At 41.6% G+C, this 18,350-nt stretch overlaps 1 protein-coding gene across 1 annotated transcript in view; it reads left to right on the top strand.

Moving 5' to 3' along the window:
• The window catches only part of PIEZO2 (piezo type mechanosensitive ion channel component 2), a 336,655-nt gene that overhangs the window by 249,662 nt on the left and 68,643 nt on the right, over positions 1–18,350 (top strand). The window contains exons 19-27 of the mRNA XM_015563603.1: positions 1,305–1,346; positions 6,921–7,123; positions 7,906–8,066; positions 12,884–13,060; positions 13,344–13,469; positions 14,882–15,082; positions 15,788–15,992; positions 16,109–16,210; positions 17,346–17,511. Coding sequence (XP_015419089.1) covers positions 1,305–1,346; positions 6,921–7,123; positions 7,906–8,066; positions 12,884–13,060; positions 13,344–13,469; positions 14,882–15,082; positions 15,788–15,992; positions 16,109–16,210; positions 17,346–17,511 — 1,383 coding nt within the window. The remainder of the gene's footprint in view (positions 1–1,304; positions 1,347–6,920; positions 7,124–7,905; positions 8,067–12,883; positions 13,061–13,343; positions 13,470–14,881; positions 15,083–15,787; positions 15,993–16,108; positions 16,211–17,345; positions 17,512–18,350) is intronic.

The following is an 18,350-nucleotide window of genomic DNA, read 5'->3' on the forward strand; positions in this document are numbered from 1 at the left end:
CTTATAATGTGCACCTCACATTATTATTATTACTATGATTATTATGATTATTATTGTCTCTGGAGTCCTAATCATTGACTACATTAAATTTGAAATGATGAAGAAGAAGAAGAAACATTTTCACGCCCTAGCTGGTTTTGCTCAGTGGATAGAGCATCGGGCCTGCAGACTGAAGGGTCCCTGGTTCAGTTCCAATCAAAGGCGCATCATAGATTGCGGCTTGATCCCCAGTGTGGGGCATGCAGTAGGCAGCCAATCTATGATTCTCTCTCATCATTGATGTTTCTGTCTCTCTTTCTCTCTCCCTTTCTCTTTGAAATCAATAAAAATATATTTAAAAAAAAGAAAACAATATTTTCAGAACTTGGATTAACTGTCATGCTTTGCTTTCTCTCTCCCACCTCCTTCATAGATGCCTTAATAAAGAGGGCCCACAAATTGGGAATAATCAAATTGTTGTGTTCCTTAAATTGGTGCAAGCACTATTGTTTCTGTAAATATCCAACTGTCCTTGTCCCATTTTGTCCATTGCGTGTGTGTTTTATGTGCATTGTACACATAGGTAGTGTTGGGAAATGTCACATGTCTGGAGCAAAATTTATTGTGCTTAGCTGTACCAAATTTGTAAAGTCAGCATCATGAAAAAGTTTTATGAAATACATGCGAGAATATCATTATTTCTAAGTTGGTATTCTCAGGACTATCATTTCGCTCATATATTGATAAAAATATATAATATCATACCACAGTTATAATTCTGATATAATATATACTTAATAATAATGTACTAAATATTCATTACTTATTTAAATATCCACCACTGCAATTTGTCTTAAATTTGAAGGTATTGTGATGCATATAGAAATAAAAAGACTTTTTTTAAGCTTCTCTTATAGAAAAACCTTAGAGAACAATATGGTGAATATGGTTATCTAGTAGGATTTTTTTTTTAATTCTGGAAAAGGAGTAAGAATTAATCCTTGAGATTGTATTTTATTTGATAGGGATACTCTGAAAATGTAAACATTACAAATTTTTAATTAGGTATGTAAGATGGGAAGGGATGAGAAGAATGGAGAGACTTGTTATATTTTTCCTGAACATGTCTAATTTCATGTTGCTATTGGATGTTGCTATCTGTTTTGGGGTGCCTGAAATGTGTGTTGATGACATACCTGATGATGGGATGCTTACAAAACACAATCTGCTTTATTCGTCTCTGTCTAACAATCTCCTTTCTCTCTCCACCCTCTCTCTCTATTGCCACCACATGCAACCTTGTGCTTCCACCTCTCACCTCGTAGCCATGCCAAAGTCAATGGGCGTGTATATCTAATAATCAATAGGTGGGTACTTCACTGTTTTCTCTCTTGTTTTTGTTAAGAAGGGTCTCTTGGTATGTTAAACACCTAACTGTTTTGTAACTGAAAAGTTATGTCCTCAGATAGTGGACAATGGTCTTCAGGTATGCTCATGGATGTACTTTTGCAAATCAAACCATTTGGTGTTTATTCCAAATGGTGCCGCCAAGTGGATTCGGAGGAGGTTGATGAGGGTCTTCAGCTGGTGCTCACTCAGCCTTTGGTCTTTGTTCAAATTTCTTTGGTAGAATTAGCTCAAGGCTGGCCTGGGAGCTCATCTTTCTCTTCAACACATAATTGAGAGCTCAGCTCAAGAACCACCTCCTCCACAGACTTGCCCATAAGCGCCAGCTTTCCTGCTAAAAGTAACTGTCCTTCCTCTGAATTCCCATGGCCCTTTCTGATCGCTGCCTCCCAACACTTGCCTCCCAGCCCTCTAGCTGCCTGCTTGTCTTTTCTCCCTGGTCAGCGGTGTCAGCTCCTCAGGCCTGAAGGCCCTGTATAAATCACCAAGGTATCCACATATCACCTACCTTGGGGCCTTACCCATTAGTTGACCCTCAGTTGATATTTACTAAATGAAGTGAAAGTAGTCACAACAGTGCATGGTGAAAAAAAAATTAAAACATCGATTTTTTTCAAATATAGCTCTACATATTGAAGAATGATATTTTACATCACCAGATTTCACAATATATTTACGTAACACAAAAGGCACAAAGACAGACACTGAGACACAACCCTATCTTAGATGCACGTCACCTAGCTGGGGAGATAAAAAAAAATGCAAGTGACCACAAAGAGTGGCATTGATAGTATTGTGTATATATTTGTCCTCAAGTGCCCCAACAGTTCAGAGTAAAGATCCTTTGGCATCTCATTTACTAAAACTATTCTTATTTTATTGACTGGGTCAATTAAAATATCCACTTCCCAAACTTCATGTCATTAGTAATAAAACCAATAATTTAAGTAATAGAAACACTTATCTTGCAATAAATCCAATTAATATGCCTCTTTGAAAGAGGTTTTTTTATTCTAGTCACTTTTCTCTTAGGTAAAATCCCAAGGCTGACAACCCAATAGCAAACCTTAGGGGGTAGAACTTCTAAAAGGAAGTGCGAAAATTTAGTGCATCCTTGTGCAGATTGCGAAAGAAGGAGGAATGAGGACTGGCTAGTTGCTTTCAGAAGCCAGTTTGTTGACAACCTGAGAGAGCAAAGTGAACCTCCAATTTTAGCTGATAGGTGCAGAAGTAAAATACAGACTCTAGCTAGAAATCTTGAGCAAGTATTTAAATCTCATTCCTCAAAACACGAGGGACTATTATCTCTTTCTCTCTTTGTGTTTCTCATAAAGTGTTTACCACTTGCTTTATGAGGAGATGGCAGGGACACCAAAGAGGACAGGAATTGGTTTATGGGCCAGGTAGGCAGAGCCTGATGCAAGTTTCGGTCCTGATTGCCCGAGACTTATCTCTTGAGAGAAACTTACGCTTGTTACCCCAAGTCACCAGGCCCCTGAATTCACTCAGGAGTCCCAGAATGATCAACATTCAAAATGATTAAAAACCCCAAGTATTCCAACATTGGCACTATCCTCTTCCTAGTGGAATCTTTCACTGTTGTCTGAGTGTTAGCATGTTAATAAAGGCCAGAGCTATGCCCAGAAAGAAACGTTACCAAACAAACTCGTCTCTCACTTGATAACATGTGCTTCTTGAGGGTTTTTCTAAAATTAAATTTATTGGGGCGACATTGGTTAATAGGATCAGATAGGTTTCAGCTGTAGAGTTCTATGTTACAAGATCTGTATACTGCACTGTGTGCCCACCACCCAAAGTCAAATCATCTTCCGTCTCCGTATATTAGGAACATATGCTTCTGAAAGGCAGTACGTGTGTTCAGTTTTGAAGAAAACCTACTTTTGATTAGAATGATAAGGTGAATGCTTTTATTAAGTAAAGAAACTTTATTTTTCCCATAATTTATTTACGCTCACTGTTGTGCTTTTAAGTCCCCAATGAAAGTGGGTTAGCTGCATTCAATCAATTTCTGGGTTGATTAAAATGTAGACATCATCTTATAAGGTAGGAGGCAAGGCAAAGTGTTGAGGAGAATAGGTGACTGATGACATTTCAATGACATGAAGAATTGTGGGGAAGATCCAACTGAATTGGTAATCAGTATGTATTAGAATACTTTAGAGGGAGCAATGGGTATTTCTCCCACATATAAAAAATAAGGCACATTTTCTTTAATGGGAACTAACTTAATATGTGGCTTTTCAACATCAAATTCTTGTACAGAATTAAGCCTCTTTAATTCTCATGTAACATAACCTGTTTCTGCTGTTTCAAATAAGAATGCCTCGCCCTAGCCAGTTTGGCCCAGTGGATAGAACTTGGCCCATAGACGCCCTAGATGGTTTAACTCAATGAATAGAGCTGAGCCCATAGACTGAAGGGTTCTGGGTTTGATTCTAGTCAAGGTCATGTACCTTGGTTGCAGGTTCCCCTGCCCTGGTCGGGTTATGTGCAGGAGGCAACCAATCGATGTGTCTCTCTCACATTGATGTTTCTCTCTGTCTCTTTCTCTACCTTTTACCCTCTCTAAAAATCAAGGGGAAAATATCCTCCAGTGACGATTAACAACAACAACAAAAAATGCCTCTCCAATGCATAGAATTTGGTCACCAGTCAATGAATCATAGTGTATGCCAAGCCTAATGCTGAATTTTGCAAGGGATATGAGTAGAGTACGACTGGATTTCTGACCTCCAGGAGAGAGTCCTCAGAATAATAATTAGAATAAAATGATGTTGGTATAAATAGAGAAACACACACAAAGGGCTGTGTAATCATGAAGGAAAGAGAGGGTGAATAAACAGATAAATATCATCTGTTTTGTTAGAATGCAAAAGAACAGTCAGGGAGAGAACTTTTATTTTATTTAAGAAATAGTGAGAGGATTAATGCTCAGAGCCTGAATCATGATAAAAACAAGGCAACACAGTTATGAGCATGGTTAAAGAAAACGCAGAGAGGAAAATGAGCTCCCGTGGGAAAAGGCATGAAAAAAGTGGGATTGATGGAAGTAGGAGGGAGAGGGCTATTTGGAGACCTGAAATAGAAACCCTTCATATGATGATTCGGTAATTCACACGTGATAATCAGTAAAAAAAAAAAAAAAAAAAATACCAGTGCTTTAAGTTCCTTAGCCAAACGTTTCAGGGAATGTTGGTCCTAGAGTGTGATTTTTAGTGTAGCTTGAAAAATCTGGATCCTTTCTTTTTCATTTGCTTGTGGGGGGAAAGGCTAAATGAAGGTCTGCATTCTTCCCTGGAGACTCAGGAAAGAAAACTGTATTTTCTTTGAGTCTTTCATTCAATAAACTCCACTCAGTATACCCTGTGTGGAAGGGCACTTTGGGGCCTTGTTGCTTGAGGACTTTTGTTATGTAGCCACAGTAGCAGGTGCAGAAACAGCTTCATCTCTGTGCTTTACTCCATAAATAACACGCATTATTAGAAAGCTCTTTGTCAGCACCAAGCCATGGCAGTGTCGACGGAGACATTAGAAACGCACTCTGAGATGGTCATGCTTCCACAGTACAAGCTAGAAATCCCTGTCGTGACAAAAATGTTTATCTTCTCACTTACAAAATGCAAGCCGCTGGCAATGCTGAAGAGAACATATACATACTGACAACTGGCAACCGCAGCGCCCGACTGCTTTTGCGTTTGGTACCATTTGCTCGGTAGAGGGCCGAGAAACAGGGACAGCAGTGTGCTCGCTGCGGTGCGATGTGCAGTGCTGGTGTCTAACATCTGATATGGCAGTTTCAAGACTGGGCCACTTTTCCCAAACGTGGTAGGGTCCATTCACTGGCTTTAGAAAATATGTCCACTTAACTTCTTCCACCAGGGCTGAACATCCTTAGAATGTTATTTCTTCATGCAATTAATAATTTGTTTCTGGCATTATTTAATTTACCTGCTTGACAACAAGCAGGCCGGCATGGCTTAGTTGGTTGCCCTGGCCGGCAGGGCTCAGTTGGTTGGGTTGCCAATTTGATTCCCGGTCAGGGCAGCCAATCGATGTTTCGTTCTCACATCGATGTTTCTCTCCCTCTCCCTTCTTCATTCTCTCAATACCAATAAAAATATTTTTAAGTAATTGTTTTTGAATGATAACCTTTCTGAAAATTGAAGGACAATGTAGATTCATTCCAAGAGTTATCCAACATCATTGGTGTTGTTTCAAATAGAAAACCAACCATTTGCAAGTAAGCTTAGATTTTTATCTAGCCAAACATCCTCATTTTAGAGAAAATAAATTAAATCCCAGGAGGGATAAATAATTTACTCAGAGCCCACAATTATACAGGTAGGATAACATTATTCATTGTTTATCCTGTGACAACGAAGCTGATATATATAGATTAATTATGACAAATGGAGAAGACCACCAGGATCTCCAGCAGACCTTTTCCTAATACCTACTCTGTTACCCACAAGTGTTCCTTCAAACATTCATTTGAATACGAATAAAAAAGAATGTTTTAAAAAATCAAGATATAGATCATACTTGTTCTTATCCACTGTGAAATCAGCTGCAATGCCCTGGCTGCTGTCCCTGCTCGGTGAGGCTGCTCCCCTGCCCTCTCTCGAGGCTAGCACAGCAGGTCACATCCGTGCCCGTGAACGGGACATCATGCAGACACCCTTCTGGAAGCATTTAGCACCCACCGCATATGCTTGAAATGATGGCAGAACGGGATGAGTCTATGCAAAGGTTGACTGAAAGCACACATTCGTTAAGAATCTTTTTAAAACCTGTATAAAATGTGAATGACTTGGTTCTTGGGGGATGGTTTGCTGCGTTACTAAAAAAGCATGACATGATTTGCCTCAGTAGCTTATATGTTCTCTCCCTGACAACCTGCTGTCCTGTCCACTCTCAAACCAGTTGCCAAGCCCAGGGTCCCCAGCACATGCACGCTGCTGATGCCAGCCTGGAATGCATTTGCGTTAGCACTTCCCGCAGCCGCACATAGTGGATGATACGTAGCATGATGTGTGATCTCTGATAGTCCTTATAACTCTTCTGTTCTCATCTTTTTTTTTTTCCTTTCTATTTCAATTACTTTGAGCAGCATCAAGAAAAAATTACCAATCCACCAAAATGCGTAAGTCCCCCTGTGAAGCCATGAAATGCTTGCTCTACATGACACCATTTCATGCTTCTACATCCTAAACTCTGACCATTTTCTCCTCCGGGAAAAATGTCAAGTTTAGGTGTCAAGAGCTCTCATGACTTGACTAATCACTACCACCTGAATTGGAAGAGATAACAAAACCTAAGTGAGTTTACAGTTTGGTTTTAGAAAAAGCTTTTTTTAAAAAAAAAGTGACAAGAGGCTAACCACCCCACCTCGCAAGGCCTGTGCAAATGCACTGATGTTCATTTTTGTTTCTCCTCCTGTAACACGCCCCTTACTCACTCGGCTGTCTCCCAGCCTCCTTGCCCCTCCTGACTCCGCTGCTCTCTGCCAACAGGCTGGCCCACCCTGAAGGAAGCCTGCCAGACCTCGCCATGCTGAACCTGACCGCCAGCCCGGAGAAGCTGGAGGGGCAGCAGGGGGCTGAGTTTGGTGAGGAGAAACCAGAGGGATGCTCTGAAAAAGTGGAGAAGGGTGAACTTGGGAAAGACAGCGAGGAGGAGGAGGAAGAAGAAGATGAAGAGGAGGAAGAGACATCAGGTAATTCACTCACTACCGGGAGCTGCTTAGGACATGGTGGCAGACAGACCAGCGAATGAAGCACAGACTTGCACCAAACAGATCCATGTTAGACCCATGGAGTAAAACAAAAATTGGGGTGTGGTGTTGTGGTTGCTCTAGTGAAATGTTTCTGTTCCATTTGCAAAGGCAGAAAGAAGAAAACGACTAATTTGATTGGAAGCTATGATTAAAATGAGCCTGACCACATTTTGTGAACTGAGGCTGGGTCACGCTGATGCTCAGCGTTCACCTGCTGTTGCCAGGGGAGCAGGCTCTTCCCACCTCGGGCAGCCGGCTGCCTGGCTGCTCCCGCAGGCCACCGAGAGCTTTCCCCACTCTCTAGCCAAGCCGTTGGGAGGAGCATGGCACTTACAGAAGCATGACTGTGGCAATAAGAATGTCATTTAGATTGAGCTCGTGTTACTTAACATTCCCAGGAAATTAGGGAATCATAGTTCAGCTTTAAGAGATAATCGGGTCAAGATTCTTCTTCACATTAATTAAATTAAAAGGGAGATAAAAGGAACCTTGTCCCTGGACATGCTGCCTAAGTCATCATCACCACATGGGAGTCTTAGACTACCCTTCCCCAGATTTTGGTAGTCTTAGAGTTTACCCACTACTCTTATTTTGCATTTTCTTATTCCAAACTGAACATTACAAGATATGCTTGAAATAACAATGCCTCCCTCCCAAAAACACACACACGAAACAAACATGCCCACTTTTTGTATGTTCTTGGGTGAATTCCTGTTTTGCAGATTTAAGGAACAAATGGCACCTGGTGATTGACCGCCTCACAGTGCTCTTCCTCAAGTTCCTGGAGTACTTCCACAAGCTGCAGGTGTTCATGTGGTGGATTTTGGAGTTGCACATCATCAAAATTGTTTCATCATACATCATCTGGGTCTCTGTGAAAGAGGCAAGTGAACATTTGTTGCATCGTCAGGTCAAACAGTGGGGCATTATTTTTCTTTTCCAACTGTCTATTATTTTTTGGACCTGTAATTCCCAATACATTAGAACATCAAGAACTAAGATAGGCACATACACTTTATTTTACAAAAAAGAAAAAGGACAGTTGTCCTGAAGGAAGGGGAAAAAAAAGGCTCCTGGCTTAGTTCCTAATTGGGTTGGTCATATGACAAAGGTGACTTGCTCTCATTAGTTGAAGTGGTGAGAGCAAGCTGCCTTTCTGTACTATGAGTGAGAAAATCTATCTCCCCAAATTCTCTTGGAGAAATAAACAATAGTTTATGTTACCAAAGAATAAACTTGGGCTCCAAAATTTAATAAAATTATTAGTAGAGTTCACCTTATTTATTATTGGACTAGAGACCTGATGCATGAAATTCATGCACAGATAGGGTCCTAGGCCTGGCCAGTGATCAGGGCCAATCGGGGCCTTCCAGCTGCCAGCTGGGGCCTCCCTTCCCAGGCTGTCAGCTGCCAGCTGGGGCCTTCCTTCATTCCGTGCTGCCCCCTAGTGGTCAGTGCACATCATAGTGAGCGGTCGAACTCCCAAGGGGACACTTTGCATATTAACCTTTTATATATATAGATGTTTTGAGACAAGACAGCAATGACACTTGCTATTTGTAGTTCATTACTTTTGATTAATGCAAAATATATCCTTTCTCAAAAATTGCTGATCAGTAAATGGCAAAATGAGAACTAAGTCCGCATCCCCAGTTAAATCTTTAAGAGGTGTGACCACATTGTTTGGATTCAAACTATCCTCAGCCAAGGCCATCAGCCAGGGAGCTTGTTTTCACAAACATTCATGGTCATTCTACCACAAATACTAAACCTTTCCAGGGTTATCATTATGGGCATCCAAGGGAGGAGAGGACTCTGAGAAAGAATTTGTTACAGAAACCTGTCTCATATCAACATTCCTTACTGAGGAATGATGCCACTTTGGAATGACCTAATTTAAAAATATGTAACAGTTATTTATCCCTTCTAAGGCTCCTAGAGTGCTCTAGGAGATCAAGTTATTCTTTGAGGAAAGGGGCCATATATTTCTTCTAGTATCTTTAGTAACTCCCAGAAGGAATGGCCAATTGTAGAAGCTCAATGAATGTTTACTGACAGAAGGAAGGAAGTAAAGAACTTTGCAAGTTTGAGATTCCTCCGAAATGTCAGATGATGTTTCATTGTTATTATTTTGGTTATTACTTTCACTCTCACTAAGCATGCATTTAGCCTTTATTATATGCTTATAATAAATTACAATACATTGAATACTTACACTGTGCTAGATGCTGGTATAAAAGCATTAAAAACACTTCTGGTCTCAGCTTGCAGTCTGATGGTAATGGCTGGTAAATAAAACCAAAGTCACATTAACTATTGGGTTACAGGTGTCCCCTAGAAGCTCTGGGCACACAGGGAGGGAGATAGATCACATGCAGAAGGTTGCATTGAAGTTGCGGGTTCTCTGAGGGAGGGGTGGGTAAGCACAGGGCCAGGAACCACAGTTCTTGGAGGCTCCTCTCTCAAGGCAGTGGCTCCAAGCTTCATAAGTTTATGTTCAGATAAAATGACAACTTGTGTAAAAGTGTTTTGTTAGGAAGGCATTATGGAATAAAATTACTGTCCAAAATTCTTTGATAATGAAAATCACCTGGACATTTATTCTATAGGATTATCAGTCCTTTCCCTAGGAATTCTGACTTGTTGGGTATTAGTGGGGGTCCAGCTATTTGTCTTTCTTTTTTTACTGTGAATTCCATGAGATCCCTATCACCAAGGAAGTGATGAGACCACCATCAACCACATTCGCATTGAACAAAGTGTCCCACTTATCCGAGCCCCAGTTTTCTTCTTTGTAAAATGAGAAAATGAAAAACACCCACTTCATGGAATCTGCTCAGTCCTCATTTCACTTGATTGTCTGTGACACTGGATATTGATGATCATTTTCTCATCCTTGAAACTGTCTCTTCTCTTGCTTTCTAAATCAGCACACATCCCCAGCCTCCCCCCATGGCTCTGGCCCTTCTCTTCCAGCCTCTCTCTTAGGGTTCTTCAGGTTCTATTTGCACACCCCTTTTCTGGTTCTAGACTTTCTCTGGGTGAGCTCCTATGATTCACCTGCCATCTACATGCAGTGAGTTGTAAATCTGTGTCTTCAACCAGTATCCTCTTTGAACTCCATTCTCATATCCCCAGGTGAACCTGAACATGACCTCACTCTTGCCTGTCCCCAAAGCACCTTCACTGAATATCTCTAACATGGAGCTCATTGCCTCTATCCATATCGGTCCCCTTTTTCAATTGCTCTAACAGATCCCCAGCTCTGCTCTAATCCTCCATCCTAATACATATACTGTCACACAGTCAGAATAATCTTTTCAGCATGCTCATGTTAGTCTTCTACTTGAAAACTTTCAACAGCTGTCATTCTCCCAATAACATGATATAACACTGATCTGGTCCTACACCACTTCGCCATTTCCTTTCCTAGACACCCAATCTGCCTGGTAAATTTCAAAGTCCTCTACAATGGACTCAGATCACACTGCTCTCATGGTAAACTATGTGCTTCTCTGAAGATGTCCACCCCATGCTTTCTCTTGCCTGTAAGGCCTTGGGCTAGTGATTCCTCTGCCAGGCTAACTCCTGATTGACCTCAGGTCCTCTGGGCAATTTTCCCCAATGCTGGGCTAGATGATCAGCCCTGTGCGCCCACACAACTCAGCTCACCCCAGCAGGGCACTTCCTCTGTCATGTTGTCATAGGCTGTTTATCCAGTTCTCGCTTTCATGACCCCATGTGTTTCTTGAAGACAGGGATCCACACAGGATATGTTACCTTGAACCTAGTTAGGACTTAATAAAAGATAATATTTTTTCTTCTCTTTTTCCTCTAAAATTTTATTGTACTATTTTTATTCTTAATGCCTTAAATACGTAATAAAAAATAACAAGGAGACTTAATTTTATAATATCCTTACTAGAACTTACTTTTTAACATACCACTTGCTGATAACTGCGGAGGAGGAGTCACCTAGCTAGTCAAAATATTTTGTTAAATGCTAACATTTATTTTGGTGGTGAATGCTTTACATTTACAGGGCACTTCTACATACAGTATTTCTTTCATCCTCAATTAACTATGTAAGGCAGCTCTTACTACCCTAAGATTTCAGCACTTAATTTTAAGCAGTTCCTTGCTCTGGACAGTGTCTAGTAGTTAACTAGAGTAGTACGTTACAAACTGCAGACTTAATACTGCCCTGGAGTCTCCATGTTTCTTGCTGTCTAGATTTGTGAGCCAAACAGGAACCATACCTCATAGCCCATAGCACTTAGCACTTGTAGTACATGTTTAAGTTTGTCAATTGACTGCATGCAGTTATTTTTACCTGGTAATATTAAATATTCCTAGGAAATTATTTTAATAATATTCAGATATTATTCTAATAGTACCCAGAATAAATAAACATTTTCCATGGCTGAATAAGATGGTAGTGCTTCTATACCATTGAGTGAATGATTAGCTATGGAGAACTGTTATACATGAGTACATATCTCACCTAATCAACAAATACTCAGAGTCTTAAACCAAGTTGAAGTCATTGTCTTCCCTCTTTTTAAAAATATATTTATTGATTTTTAGAGAGTGTGAGGAAGGGGGGGGGAGAGAGAGAGAGAGAGAGAGAGAGAGAGAGAGAGAGAGAGAGATTGTTGTTTCACGTATTTATGTATTTATTGGTTGACTCTTGTATGTCCCCTGACCCTAGGATCAAATCTGAGACATTGGCATTTCAGGATGATGCTTTAACCAACTGAGATACCCTGCCAGGGCCTTGCCTTTTCTCTTTACACCTGCCCCTCACTTCAGACCTGTCTCAGTAGTGGCACTGTTATTCTATCAAGCCAGAAAACTGGGAGGCATTCCTTAGGCTTTCTACCTGACCTACCAGCACCCCACCTCCAAGCCAATCAATCATTAAATCTCGCTGATTTCACTTCCCATCTCAAATCCATGAGTCCTCCCTATCTCTGCTCCACTGTCTGAGTTCGGTTTCTTATCATTGTTCTCCTGGCCTATTATAGTGCATGTGACTGGTTTCCTCTCCTCTGGTCTAACCCCATTGATGCACCTCTGTCCTTCAGTTACATGGATCTAAATAAAATGCTAATCTTTCCTTAAGGTTTCCCTGCGTAGAGTCCTTCAGACTCACTATTTTCTACACAAGGGGTTCATGGGCCACAGCATATTTTTAAAAGGGTCTGTCAAAACCCTCTGCCACATCTTCAGTGTCATACTGCAGTTCACTGCTTTCAACTCTGGAACTCCCAGTTGTTTATGGTCACCTATTGCCACCACACTCCTTTATGCTCACACACACTTTATCTCAAATGCACTTTTCACTTTCTTGGCCTGGCTGACTTTATGCACCTCTCAAGGATCAGCTCAGCATCATTCTTTCCAGGAAATGCTTCCTGAAGCCCCAGATGGGGCCAGGGACCCCTTCTGGGTATTCTCACGGGAGCCTGTTTGCATCTATAGTTTATTACTGCTACGTTATATTGACATCATCTGGTTATATATCTGTCTGCCATACAAGACATATATCTTAGCATCTAGGGCAATGCCTTACACATGCTCAGAACTCAATCAACTTCTGTTGAACTGAGCTGAACTGAATAAATCAAATTGCCATGTTTTGTGGATGTTATGCCATGTGATGTATTTTTGTCCCCATTTCTGATTTTATGTTTTCAGGTGTCTGTGTTCAACTATGTATTTTTGATTTCTTGGGCTTTTGCTCTGCCATACACCAAGCTACGCCGTCTGGCTTCAAGTGTCTGCACTGTCTGGACATGTGTGATCATCGTCTGCAAAATGTTGTACCAGCTGCAAACCATTAAGCCTGAGACTTTTTCTGTTAACTGTTCCTTGGTGAGCCTCAAAGACGGGGAATCTTTTTTGGCCTTTAGGGAAACGAGGTGGATATTGGGGAACCTACATCCCCAAGCACATTCTGCCTGGCCATTAAATCACCTCAGCAGGTTGGATACATTCTGGCCTAGAATGCTGGGCCCAAGCCTCTGTTCCCGATGAGATTTCCCTTTCAAATGGGTCTTTCCCTCCCATCTCCCTCATGTTCTTATGCTCAAAACTGAAGGAGAATCACCTGAACTCTCCTAATCTGTGGAGCCAATTCCTTTTCTCTTCTTTTCAGCCAAATGAGAATGAAACAGACATACCCCTCAACGAGTTGAACAAGTCTCTGCTCTACAGCGCTCCTGTGGATCCAACTGAGTGGGTGGGCCTGAGGAAGTCTTCGCCGCTGCTTGTCTACCTGAGGGTAAAGGCTTCGTTGTGCTGAGTTGGGGCCTCTGTGTAGTTATGTTCTAGAACCCTTTCCCTTGAAACCCCTAATATCACAGCGATAGGAACCTCGTCTTATGTGGCATTTAGGATCGCCTTCTAGAAAAATGACTCGACATTACAATCAGTATCGTATTGTGCCAAAAAGGAATTTATCAAGTAGTTTGTGATTAATTGAATAAAGTGTGATAGATATAGTCGCTGGAACGTTATAGAACCCTAAAGGACTGAGGGAGACTGTTAATGTCAGACATTAAAAGATGTCCAAAATCTATTATGTTTTAAAAACTTTCAGGGCACCGTATACAGTATACTCTCTTTTAGATACAAAGAAAAAGATGAGTACAATATAGCAAATGGTCAGCAATGATTATTCCTGAGAAGTAGGTATAGCATTACAAGAATCTTTTGCGGTTCAAATTCTGTTTCTCTACAGTTTTTAATAAAGGGTATATATTACATTTAGAGGTAATCAAATAAAGAGCATATTTTTGAAAAAGGAACTTTGCAAGCAGTGGTAAGAAATGTAGTGAAAGCAATATACTTCGTATTTTTTTCACATTATACTTTGATGGATAATCTGAGTAATCTTAGTAACATTATGCTGAGAAGGTACTTGAAAATGAAACATTTATATGCAACACCTGGAATTTTAAAATATACCAAGGATCCCATTTCTCTTTGACTCTGGCAGGTATCATATGGCAGATAACATTTGTAATGTTTATAAATACTATTGACCATATCTGTCATGTAATATGCAGATGATATCTACCATAAAGAGCTGTTTTATGGGTAAAACAAATTGATATTTGAAAGGAGTGATTAGAATAGCATCTGGCACATACAGTTCCCTAAATGTGAACTATTTTATTATTATTATTATCATCACTATTATTATTTTTACTATTTTATCCTCATGTTTCTCAACACTGCTCTCTCTAGCCAGATTTCAGAGGTGTTAAAAAATGTCCCCTCAATGCTTATCCCACTCCTCCAGCTTAGTGTGTTTCCTAGGATGTCCTATAGAACACTGTAGAAGTGTGTGGCACTTCTGGTGCCAATAAAGTTGGACCACCCTCCCAAGATAATTGGACACTGCTTCCTGGTACAGGTTTGTGCTTTTTTAGGCTTGTGTCTAGAGATTCTAGGTCATATGATAATGTAAATCAGCCTGATTTGCATAATGGAGATAACTCCACCTTATTACCAGATAGCAAGGAAAATGAACTTTGAATTCAAGACTACTTATTATAGAGATGGGATTTTATAAAGCATTATACTATTAAACATCAAAATTGGAATCAAATTACTTATTATGAGGGTTGTTTAAAATTACCAAATCACAAAGCCTTTGGCTTCTCACAGCTGTGTTTTCTTGCTTTGTAGAATAATCTGCTGATGCTGGCCATTCTGGCCTTTGAGGTCACAGTGTACCGCCATCAGGAGTACTACCGGGGACGAAACAACCTCACGGCCCCTGTATCTAAAACCATCTTTCATGACATTACAAGACACCATCTGGATGATGGAATTATTAATTGTGCCAAATATTTCATAAATTACTTCTTCTACAAGTTTGGTCTGGAGGTGAGTTTCCTTGCGAGTGTGTTTTCTATTTTCTGTGACAATCCCAATAGCTGCTTTTGGCCAGTTGGCCACAGGAGTTCCGTCCTGAACCTCCTGGCCATGATGACTGATCCTCGGGATCAGCAGGAGAAGATGCTACTGAAGGACTTACCTGGCCTGGCTGAAAGTTTTCCAACACCACGTGCCAATGGCCCCCTTGCAACAGGGAACTCTGCCTCTCTGGGTCTCTGTCGCCCTACAGACACATGGATGCCTGTCACTTGTCATTGTAACTGGTTCCTTATAAACCGGAAATGCTGTAATTTTTTTTTCCTGTTTCCTGCATTTGGAAATGTAACCTTAGCCAAAATGAACCATCTGACCTGAAATGGCTGTGGTAGTGCCTGTTCCTCAGTAGAATGAATTTGAAACAGTGACTTTCATGAAGAGATCATACCTGTAGTTCTCTTCATGATGGAAGTGGTTCCTGTAAATAGGGAAGTACTCAGTGTTTCCCTCGGAAGTAATCTGCACAGTACCTGTGTCTAATCTGTACAGTATCTCCGTCTTCGCCCTTAAAGACGTAACAAGAAAAGACCTGGTGAACATGTGCAGAGAAACCTACCTCCGGAAGGCAGGTCTCTGCCTCTGCAAAGGGCTGATAGCTGACACCACTTCCCTTCCCTGTCTAAATCCAATTTTTTTGCCTCTTTTTTCCTTACGCAGACCTGTTTCCTACTGTCAGTCAATGTAATCGGTCAGCGGATGGATTTCTATGCCATGACTCACGCCTGCTGGCTGATCGCCGTCTTGTATCGACGCAGAAGAAAAGCCATCGCGGAGATCTGGCCCAAGTACTGCTGCTTCCTGGCCTGCATCATCACTTTCCAGTACTTCATCTGCATCGGCATCCCCCCTGCGCCCTGCAGAGGTGTGTGGCCTCCCAGGAGCAGCTGCTCTTATGAGCCACCCTTACCTTGGGCACAGTGGGCAAAGGGCAGCAAAGAAGCTTATTGATCTTGCTCCTCACCACCTCCCTCCCTGCAGATTACCCATGGAGATTCAAGGGTGCCAACTTCAATGACAACATCATAAAGTGGCTGTACTTCCCAGACTTCATTGTGCGGCCCAACCCCGTGTTTCTCGTCTGTAAGTGTTGCAGCCTTGGGGCCACAGAGCACTGGTGTTGGGTTTTATGTTTGCTAACCCATCTTCATGCATTAGGCATTAGTGCCTTTGCTTCTTCCACTGCTCTTTCTAATCATGCGAAAGGCTTGTCTTGATGCATTAATATCACGGGTCATTAATGGCTTCTACTTGTCCTATTAAGCATTTGAAAAATTAATAAACATTGAAATACCATATTCACTTTCATAACTTATCTCCCAACACACACACTCTGCCCCCCAGCACACGCCCCTGCACACCCACCTTCTAGAAGGTAGAGTGAGGAGGGAGGCCTTGTATTTTGTGAATCCGTTTTTCTAGCTGCCACCACAAACCAAATCTGAAGATAAGACTGTGCTAGCCAGGAAGGTGCTACTCAGATCGCCCCGGCTCCTGAGCTGGGCCCCAGCCCCAAGTCCTTTCAAGGGCAGACTGATCATCCAAAGGTCAAGGTTACCCACCCCCACCCAGAGAGTGCTGGATCCAGTGGAAAACCAAAGAGCAGCTTAGCTGCCTAAACACATGCAGATTTAATTTAAAGAACAAGGCAACTTAGGCTGGAGGCTGCCTCCCTGGCTGGAGAGAGGGTCTGTTCTGGGCTGTTGGCCACCAGGACCGCTCCATCAGATGTCTCCACTCTCAGGAATGGACCCATAATTGTCCACTGCGGTCACCCAGCCTTCACTACAGTATGTGCTCTGGGAAGAGTCTCTGATCACAAATGTAAAGGGGAATGGAAATGATAGAGAAAATCAGAAATGTCTGCTCTACCACGTGTAAAAAGATTAAGATGGGGGAAATGCTCAAATGGCCGCCTCAAAACATTGGTGGGAGATAAGCGCAAATAAAGAGAGTCTTGAAGGCCAGTAATTGGCACCTGACACTTTCACTCACCAACGTGCAGACACAATTCTAGGGCTCTCCCACTTCATGCCCCTGGAATGTCTGTGGTTCCTCATGCACCCCCCATGGTAAGGAAGGTGGGATTTGGCCCCAACATCGGAATCCAGTTTAGGAACACAGCCCCCTTGAGAGTTAAGGAGCAGCTCCTGCTGTATGGGGACTGTGACCTGCATCTGTAAACCCAGGTTTAATGATCTTACCTCTGTCTTGCCAGATGACTTCATGCTGCTTCTGTGTGCCTCCTTACAATGGCAGATTTTTGAGGATGAAAACAAGGCCGCAGTGCGAATCATGGCGGGGGACAATGTGGAGATTTGCATGAGCCTTGACGCGGCCTCCTTCAGCCAATATAACCCAGTCCCAGATTTCATTCACTGCAGGTACGGACAGCTGCATTGTTTCAAAGCCACTTTGGTGCGTGCCCTTCAATTTAAGTATATACCTCTACTTCCTTCTCTCTCTCTCTCTCTCTCTCTCTCTCTCTCTCTCTCTCCCATACTTGGGACACTGAGAGGTGCTTGTACACATAAAACTAATAAACATGGGACAGAGGGTTTCCATAGCTAAAGCTGAACCTCTGAGTCAAATATATAGTATGGCTGTTTTTTTAAATATATTTTATTGACTTTTCACAGAGAGGAAGGGAGAGAGACAGAGAGCTAGAAACATCGATGAGAGAGAAACATCGATCAGCTGCCTCCCGCACACCCCCCACTGGGGATGCGCCCGCAGCCAAGGCACATGCCCCTGACCGGAATCGAACCCGGGACCCTTGAGTCTGCAGACCGACGCTCTATCAACTGAGCCAAACCAGTTAGGGCAAACTTGCTTTCTTATCATGAGTTTGCTTATGGTTCTAAAGCCAATAAAATGAAAATCTAGAATACATGAAATACCCAGGTAACCATCATGTAGCCAAAGTTAATAGAAACCACATTTTCACCTATAAAGAGCAAGATTCAAAATGGGAGATGAATTATGATTTCAGCTATATGCGTGGTCCTTTTAGAGAAAGAACCAATTAAAGTTCCTTTTGAAAGATTTGGTGGATTATTTTCTACAGAAATAAATATATAAATCAAAATGCATTCTTCAACATGTTTCTTGAAAGTCTGAATATTTAAATAAATGCCATTTTCTGCTAATAATATATGTAAAAATTGAAAACAATCATTTTATTTTAACTAATTGAGCAATAATAAAATTTCATTATTCTAGG

The sequence above is a fragment of the Myotis davidii genome, unplaced genomic scaffold (assembly GCF_000327345.1).
Source record: "Myotis davidii unplaced genomic scaffold, ASM32734v1 scaffold78, whole genome shotgun sequence".
NCBI lineage: Eukaryota > Metazoa > Chordata > Mammalia > Chiroptera > Vespertilionidae > Myotis > Myotis davidii.